The 9,290-nt window shown below is 56.1% G+C and overlaps 1 protein-coding gene across 1 annotated transcript; it reads right to left on the reverse strand.

Moving 5' to 3' along the window:
- Positions 1–863: 863 nt before the first annotated feature.
- On the reverse strand, positions 864–7,433 carry CENPM (centromere protein M). The gene is made up of 7 exons (XM_078880702.1): positions 7,349–7,433; positions 6,694–7,000; positions 5,097–5,176; positions 4,692–4,790; positions 3,651–3,730; positions 2,292–2,383; positions 864–1,882 (listed from the first exon to the last, which is right to left on the reverse strand). The coding sequence occupies exons 2-7, from the start codon at positions 6,748–6,750 to the stop codon at positions 1,673–1,675; spliced, it is 618 nt and encodes a 205-aa protein (XP_078736828.1). The 5' UTR covers positions 6,751–7,000; positions 7,349–7,433; the 3' UTR covers positions 864–1,672.
- Positions 7,434–9,290: the final 1,857 nt, after the last annotated feature.

Consider the following 9,290-nt stretch of genomic DNA (forward strand, 5'->3'; position numbering starts at 1 on the left):
TGGAGAGCGGTGGCGCGGTGGTTAGCGCTCCGCTACAAACCCGGTTTCCCGCATTAAATTCCCACTCAAGACCAAACAACTGTGACTGCGATTGTCCAAACCAGTCGCGGGCCTCCCTTGGGTCGACTCAACCTTAAACGAGTGCTTGGTGCAATGTGTAAACATCGCCACTTGGTGAGACAAAGGCGGCCCGGCGTGGTGCTGCTGGCTCCCCACACCCTCGTGTGCCGTGCCGGTCTTCGTAGGTGCGATGGGACTCGTCAACGGCTATACGGGACCTTTGTTTTGTGTGTACTGTACGTGTAATGTGCGAAGCAATTCTAGTCAAGAGGTCGCTTATAGCTTTCGCACATCGTGAACATGAGTGCACACAGCACACGTGAACACGCCTGCCGGTTTCATAAAGTCTGCTTGGCCAGGATCGACACTTTCTGTCTATATTCGTGCGGGTTATGTGCCGAGACGCGCGTGCATGTGACAGGGGCATATTAAACAAAGCGAATACTGCTCATACCTGTGCTGTGTGCTGCTGGTATGCGTGGCGTAACACCACAGCGAGTAGCAGGCTCAGTACCAGTAGCTCCTTGGTCAGGGTCAGTGCCAGTGGCTACTTGGTCAGGGTCAGTACCAGTGGCTACTTGGTCAGTGGCCGGGTAGCTTTGTGTGCTACCCCCCCCCCCAGGCTGCTGCCTACTGCTGAGTGACAGCGTTAGATGTCAGCTGCTTGGTTGCGTCTGACTTTCACCGTTGGCCACTGCACCCCGAACAGATACAGCAGAGATGCACGTTCACATGGCTCCTCCCAGTGTTCGGTACGGGCAGGTTAGGCTTGATCACAAACGGTCATCGCAACATTTGCCATTCAAATCGCGCAGCTTTATTCCCAGGCTAGAGGCAGTTCAATAAAACAAGAGATAATTCTATATTGAATCCCCTCCCACCACCGCCTCGATCCGCCTGGCAGGGTAGCGCCAGTCAGGCGGCAGGTCGCGTGGGGTGGCACAAAGTGTGGGTACCTCCCCCCCCCCACTTCAAAGACGTTTCGACAGCGTGGAAGAATAGGCCAAGCTCCCTCGAGTGGAGGTGCCTCCGCCAGCAGTGATGTGAACAGACAACTGCAGGGCTGCACCTTTACATTTTTTCTTCAAATTAATGTGCCGTATGCTGGACATCCCCCCCCCCCAATAACCGGAAAGCCTCGTCTCAGAATCCGGCTTTGAGAGTGTTTCTGTTGTTGTTGTTGTTGTGGTAAAGCTGTAGATGGGGAAATGGGCAAAGCTCGTCACCCAGCGGCTGTCTCTGGAATCGCTTTAACCCCACCACTGTAATGGATAAACGGGTTTATTCGACAGCCTCGGACTTGTGATGATAACCGATGGCAATGCTACGGGGATTTTACACAACTCGAGAAAGGTGCCTGCGCAAGTGGGGCTCGGGATAAATAAGGGCGAAACAGAAGTCACGTGTCAGAAGTTTGCTCAACAATTGGAGGCGTTTTGTCGGAGGGGCAACGACTGTAAATCTCAGCGTCGCGTTGTGAACGCAGTGTGGTTACTAGAGGTGGGCTGCGTCCGTAACTGCACCTTACAAACTCCTAAATTATAGAAAGAAAAAAAAAGATGGTAGCACTTTCGCCGGGTCAGGGGTCTCGGCCGGCGCGAGGAGGAGCGCGTCAGGCGGAGCTGCTGGCGGTGACGAAGGAGCCGCTGTGCGCTTCGCTGTCCTGCGCCTGCTGCGCCTGCTGCGGCTGCTGCTGCTGCTGCGCGGGTCCCGGGCAGGTGAGGGCGGAGAGACGGGTGGCCGACAGCCCCGGGCAGAGGCCGGCGCACACGACGAGCAGCCGCACCACGCGGCGAGCGGCCGCGAGCACCCCTCTCTCCGTCTACACGCACGCACAGGCAAAGGTCTCCCGTGTAGCCTTCACAGACCCTTGGGCCAAGTGCGAAAGCCGCCACGGCACACGAAGAGGTGGGTGGCCGGCACCACGCCAGGTCGCCTTTGTCTCCTCGGTGGCAGTGTTTACATACCGCACCCGGTACTCAATTGAGGCCAGGTCGACCTAGGGGAGGCCCACGTTCAAATAACCATCACTGGTGTTGGCCGTGAGCGGGAATCAAACTCGGGTCACCGGGTTACGTAGCGCAGCGCGTTAACCGCTACGCTACCACTCCCCACAATACACAGGCACAAACACACACAGTAGACGCATGCGGACACAATACAAAGACACACACGAGAGGCATGCAGGTGTAATGCACAGGGAGTGCCTCGTGTGTGCGTGGCGTCACCACCTGCAGGTTGACGTGCAGGAGGCCCGAGTGATGCCCTTCCGCCAGCTTCTGCACCACGTCCAAACCTACCGCCAGCTCGCTCGCCGGCCTGTCTGTCAACAACACCAACCACCATTCAACGTCGCCGCCGCCACCACATGGCAAACCCACTCACCACCACTCACACGGCGTAACATTTCACTGGCACCACAGCCGGTCAACAACAACAACCACTCACAGGCGGCAAAACACGGTAAGAGTTCCTGCGTGGGGCGAGTTCACCCGCACGGCGGGTCCGGTACATGAGGAGAATTCTCAAGCGGTTGGGCAGCGCCGAGTTTCCTTGCGGTTTTTGGGCGGCGTTTGCGGCGTGTGCCCCGTGCCGTGGGGGAGATGCGGTTGAGGGTTCAGTGAAGGAGGAGTCGAGCAAGAGGATGGGCCAGGTTGTAATCACCAGCGAAACGTCACGGTACTCAAATTGTAAATGTTGTGGGTTTACTCTGCTTCGACACACCGGTTTGCTGAAGTAGTAACTAATTGGCACATTTGGTTTACTTGAAATACCTTACTAATTGGCTGTGTCGGGCGGTGGTAGGTTAACGACACATTTTTGTTTACACGCGCCAACCCAAAAAAAAAAAACCTTTATTATGGATAACATTGGTCGCTCAAGCCTACGTGCTGCTAGGCTGGGCCTGTTCGCTGAGTTGGTTCACTCTTAACATTCATCCTTAATTGTTTTCTAAATGCCGACTGACACGGCCAAGTACACGATTGAGTGGAGCTTACATTGTGTGGAGGACATACTGTGACATTAAAATTGGACATTGACAAGAACAACTTGATGTGGTTAAATTTTCACTTCAATTTAGATAAAATACAACTCTTTTCAGCCATTGCTTTGTAATGACCACGGCGTAGGATGTACTGTCAGCGGACTAAGTAATGTGGATTGAGGTTAAATATTTAGCACAATTAATATTTCAGAGTGAAGTAATTTAGGTTTCATGGCAGTAGGTGGCATGAAACTGCGAGAATCACTCGGCTACCAAGCATCGACAGACATTTATTGGAACAAAAATGCACAGGTCGGGTTGTGGGTTTAATGCAAGCGGGTTGGGCCGAGATGCGGATGTCCGTATGTTGAACTTCTTCCGAGCCGTACATCAGTATATAGCCAACTGGAGGATCTAATGAAAGTGGGTCGGGTCAGGTCAGAGGTCAAAACATGAGACCCACTCTGCACCATGGGTCACCAACAACCACCACAACCAGCACCATGACCATCACTCACAGGCAGCACACGGAACCGACTGCCAACCACCACCACTCACACGGCCAACACCACTGTCACACAGCTGATGAGCACGGGTCCTCTACCTTTAGTGATGGCGAAGAACACGCGGCCGATGAAGAAAGAGGCGGAGAGCAGCCGTAGGGAATCCTCCACCACTCGCAGGCTGCGCACGCGCACACACACAGAGGCTTACAGCTACATACACACAGAGGCTTACAGCTACACACACACAGAGGCTTACAGCTACATACACACAGAGGCTTACAGCTACATACACACACACACACAGAGGCTTACAGCTACATACACACAACAACCGCCATTCGCCACTAAGTGGCAGTGACGTCACCACGACGCTTGTGCCAGGCCATGTGCACCTTGAGGCCACGTGAAGTGTCGAACGCCCGCTGGCAGGTCACGGGGCAGACCCAGGTGCCATGGGTTGATTGACTGAGATGACTGTACTCTCTACTACATCGGGACGAAGATCCCCCCGTATGGCCTGACAGACTTGGAGTCAGTGCTGTTCGCGAGCATTTATGAAGGCCTCTGTCTTCCTGGTGGTGATTACACACCGCACCAGGTATTCATTTGAGGCTGATTGGACCTAGGGGAGGCCCAGGACCGGTTTAGAAATTCCTCACCAATCTCGGGTCGCCAGGTTCGTAGTGCAGTGCACTAACCACTACACTACCTACGTAGGTCGACAAGATGACAAATATCCCCCTTATAGCCATAGCACAATTTTGGGGCAAGTGCTGTTAATGAGTAGCACCTATTAAGGCCAGCAAGGAATACGAGGGGGTGGGTGTCCAGTGCCACGCCCGACCTCCATCGTCTCCCCAGTGGCGATGTTTACACACCACACCAGGTACTCATTTAAGGCTGATTTGACTGAGGGGAGGCCCAGGACCGGTTCAAATATTCTTTGTGATTATTGGCCGTGAGCGGGAATTGAACCCGGGTCGCCGGGTTCGTAACGCGGCGCGCTAACCACTGTGCCACCGCTCCCCACGTATGTAGACATACACTCAGACAAAGATACATACACTCAGACAAAGACACACACGGACGAAGACGCCGTCTGGCGTGCACGCGAGGCAGTGGAAAGGAGGGTGCCGTGCCTGTTGATGCTGGTGAGGTCGATGAGGAGGAGGATGAGGTCAATGCGGGGTCGCCGGTGCTCGTTGTGCCCAGGGAGGGGCAGCTTCGAGGCGATGTGCCTGCAATGACATCACACACAACGAAACACGCCATGGCGGCCAATCAAAAACCTTTTGTGCAGAGAATGCTGATTTATATTTATATATCTATCTAATGGCATACCACATTTATAGGTAAGTGATACGTATACCGGATTCTTTCCTACATCCGCACTCTCTAACCCAGTAGTATTCCTATCCCACAGTATTCCTATCTCACAGCAAGGAGGGCCGGGGGTTTGATTTCTAACTCGAGCACTGTCCTACATGGAGTGTTTATGTTCTCCACCCGATACTCACACGTTGACGGTGGGTGGGTTCACTTACACGTTGATGGAGAAAGGGGAGTTGATGCGGCACATCGCTTCGGCAAGGGCGCTCTGCCCGGGCCCCACGGCACCCACGAGCTGAGGTCAGTTCCACGACAGCACGCAGGACACGCGGGTCCGTTACACGACAGGACACAACTCAACACAGAGCACATGGGTCAGTCAAAGAGTCCACACAGCACTCGCAAAGTACTGTCAAATTACAATAACCGCCGTTCGTCAGTAAGTGGCGCTTGTGCCAGGCTAGGTGCACTGAGGCCACGTGAAGTGTCGAAGGCCCACTGGCAGGTCACGGAAGAAACCCAAGTGCCATGGGTTGACTGAGATGACTAGCAGATGCAGCAAATGTGCTGCCCACTGTGTCAAAAAGTAACACGCGACAGTACACACAGAATCACAGCCGACAGTGCACACAGTAACACGTAAACCGCACAGTACACACAGACAGCCAACACTGAGACTCAACACAGGACACACAATAAACAGCACATTTACAACACAGTAACAACAAAGGCGGTGACACACGAAAAACACAGTACACACACACAGTACAAAGATCCCCCGTATAACCTTCACAGGACTGTTGGGACAAGTGCTGGAAAAGCACACGAGGGGTGGGTGGCCAGCACCACACCCGGCCGTCTTTGTCTCCCTAGTGGGGATGTTTATTTCACGAACCAAACCAGGTACTCGTTTGAGGCTTAGTCGACCTAGGGGAGGCCCAAGACTGGCTCAGAAACTCGTCACTGATGTTGGCCGTGAGAGGAAATCAAACTCGGGTCGCCAGGATTCGTAGCGCAGTGCGCTAACCGCTACACTACCGCTAACGGCACACTCAGTGCACAGTAACACAACAACCACCATTCACCACTAAGTGGTGGCGACGTCACCACGACGCTTGTGCCAGGCTAGGTGCACGCTGAGGCCACGTGAAGTGTCGAACGCCCGCGAGCAGGAGGTCACGGGGCAGACCCAGCAGGTGCCATGGGTCGACTGACTAAGATGACTGGCAGATGCACCACCGGTTCCCTTACTGTGCCAACATTAACACACACAGAGTAACACACACAAGAATAACAAACACAGAGTACGCAGAGTAAGATAAAGATCCCCCATTTAGCCTTAACAGACTGTGGTGGCAAGTGCTGTTAGCGAGTAACACACACACAGTAACACACAGTACAAACACACACAGTACACACACACACAGTACACACACAGTACGCACACACACACAGTACACACACACAGTAATACACACACACAGTATACACACACAGTACGCACACACACAGTAACACAAAGATCCCCCATTTAGCCTTAACAGACTGTGGTGGCAAGTGCTGTTAGCGAGTAACACACACACAGTAACACACAGTACAAACACACACAGTACACACACACACACAGTACACACACAGTACGCACACACACACAGTACACACACACAGTAATACACACACACAGTACACACACACAGTACACACACACACAGTACACACAGCAACACACACATAGTACACACAGTACACACACACAGTACACACACACAGTAACACACAGTACACGCACAGTAGCAGCGCCCCGTTCCTCACCAGCACCGTGGCCGTACGCGGCTCGGGAAGTTTCGCGAAGGGGTGCAGCACGGCCATGGGTGCCGCGAGAGTCACTCGATTCTCCCTCCGGTCTCTCCCCGTCTCCCTCCCCGTCTCCCTCCTCGTCTCCCTCCGGTCTCACCCCGTCTCCTCTCCCTCCTCGTCTCCCTCTCCGTCTCCCTCTCGTCTCCCTCCGGTCCCTCCCCGTCTCTCTCTCTCCCCGCCTCCGTCTCCTCTCGTCCGTTGCCGAAAGCGAAATTCCCGCCAAAACGTCCAACCGGTGGTGGGAAACAACTTCCGGTGCGGCCTGAGGACGTCACATCCCTCAATCGCAATGACATCACATCTCCCGGTCGCGATGACGTCCCATTCCCCGGTAGCGATGACGTCAAATCTCACGGTTGCGATGACGTCACATCTCCCAGTCGCGATGACGTCACATTTTCCGGTCGCGATGACGTCATCGCCTCCCCCGACGCTTTAATCGCATGCCGATACGGGCAACAACAATACAAACAACACGTGTTTGTCAACAACACATGTTTGTTTATATTTATAAGATGATCAATAATGTCTGAATTGGTCTGTAATCAGCTCGGACACTGGACAGGTTTGTTATCAAACCCCGCCTCACACAACCGGCGCGTGACGTTACCCTTCCTCCAGGCCTTGCCGCCCGTGATGACGTCACTACTCATCGATATATCTCGGAAAGACGTCATCACGCATCTCTACCACCCGCGATGACGTCACTTCCCATCGCCACCGCTCGCGACGTCGCCGAGCGCGCTGGAAGCCGTGCGTGATGACGTCACCGCGCGGGCTGGAAGCCGTGCGTGATGACGTCACGACGCGCGCTGTTAGCCGTGCGTGATGACGTCACGACGCGCGCTGAAAGCCGTGCGTGATGACGTCACCGCGCGCTGGAAGCCGTGCGCGATGACGTCACGACGCGCTGGAAGACGTGCGTGATAACGTCACCACGCGCGCTGGAAGCCGTGCGTGATGTCGCCACGCGCTGGAAGCCGTGCGTGATGACGTCACCACGCGCGCTGGAAGCCGTGCGCGATGACGTCACCACGCGCTGAAAGTCGTGCGTGATGACGTCACCACGCGAGCTGGAAGCCGTGCGTGATGACGTTAACGCGCGTTGGAAGCCGTACGTGATGACGTCACGACGCGCGCTGGAAGCCGTGCGTGATGACGTCACGACGCGCGCCGGAAGCCGTGCGTGATGACGTCACCACACGCGCTGGAAGCCGTGCGTGATGACGTCACCACGCGCGCTGGAAGCCGTGCGTGATGACGTTTTCGCGCGTTGGAAGATGTGTGTGATGACGTCACGACGCGCGCTGCAAGCCGTGCGTGATGACGTCACACGCGAGCTGGACGACGTGCGCGATGACGTCACCACGCGCTCAAAGCCGTTCGTGATGACGTCACCACGCGCGCTGGAAGCCGTGAGTGATGACGTCACCACGCGAGCTGGAATCCGTGCGCGATGACGTCACCACGCGCTAAAAGCGTGCGTGATGACGTCACCACGCGCTGGAAGCCGTGAGTGAAGACGTTGTCGCGCGTTGGAAGCCGTGCGTGATGACGTCACCACGCGCGCTGGAAGCCGTGCGTGATGACGTCACCGTGAGCGCTGGAAGCCGTGCGTGATGACGTCACCACGCGCGCTGGAAGCCGTGCGTGATGACGTCACCGCGCGCGCTGGAAGCGTTGCGTGATGACGTCATCGCGCGCGCTGGAAGCCGTGCGTGATGACGTCACTGCGCGCGCTGGAAGCCGTGCGTGATGACGTCACCGCGCGCGCTGGAAGCCGTGCGTGATGACGTTATCGCGCGCTGGAAGCCGTGCGTGATGACGTTTTCGCGCGCTGGAAGCCGTGCGTGATGACGTCACACGCGAGCGGGAAGCAGTGCGCGATGACGTCACCACGCGCTGAAAGCCGTGCGTGATGACGTCACCACGCGCGCTGGAAGCCGTGCGTGATGACGTCACCGCGCGCGCTGCAAGCCGTGCGTGATGACGTCACACGCGAGCTGGAAGCCGTGCGCGATGACGTCACCACGCGCTAAAAGCGTGCGTGATGACGTCACCACGCGCTGGAAGCCGTGAGTGAAGACGTTGTCGCGCGTTGGAAGCCGTGCGTGATGACGTCACCACGCGCGCTGGAAGCCGTGCGTGATCACGTCACCGCGCGCGCTGGAAGCCGTGCGTGATGACGTCATCGCGCGCGCTGGAAGCCGTGCGTGATGACGTCACTGCGCGCGCTGGAAGCCGTGCGTGATGACGTCACCACGCGCGCTGGAAGCCGTGCGCGATGACGTCACCACGCGCGCTGGAAGCCGTGCGTGATGACGTCACCACGCGCACTGGAAGCCGTGCGTGATGACGTCACCTCGCGCGCTGGAAGCCGTGCGTGATGACGTCACCACGCAAGCTGGAAGCCGTGCGCGATCACGTTAACCACGCGCTGAAAGCCGTGCGTGATGACGTCACCACGCGCGCTGGAAGCCGTGCGTGATGACGTCACCACGCGCTGGAAGCCGTGAGTGAAGACGTTATCGCGCGTTGGAAGCCGTGCGTGA

Source organism: Lampetra fluviatilis, chromosome 58, assembly GCF_964198595.1.
Source record: "Lampetra fluviatilis chromosome 58, kcLamFluv1.1, whole genome shotgun sequence".
NCBI classification, from domain to species: domain Eukaryota; kingdom Metazoa; phylum Chordata; class Hyperoartia; order Petromyzontiformes; family Petromyzontidae; genus Lampetra; species Lampetra fluviatilis.

Excerpts from the sequence above, each read along its gene's own strand:
- CENPM (XM_078880702.1), bottom strand. The coding sequence starts at position 6,750 with ATGGCCGTGCTGCACCCCTTCGCGAAACTTCCCGAGCCGCGTACGGCC. Across the intron at positions 2,384-3,650 it reads GTTCTTCGCCATCACTAAAG|ACAGGCCGGCGAGCGAGCTG; the intron begins GTAGAGGACCCG and ends TGTTGTTGACAG. Across the intron at positions 1,883-2,291 it reads TCCTGCACGTCAACCTGCAG|ACGGAGAGAGGGGTGCTCGC; the intron begins GTGGTGACGCCA and ends GCGTGCGTGTAG.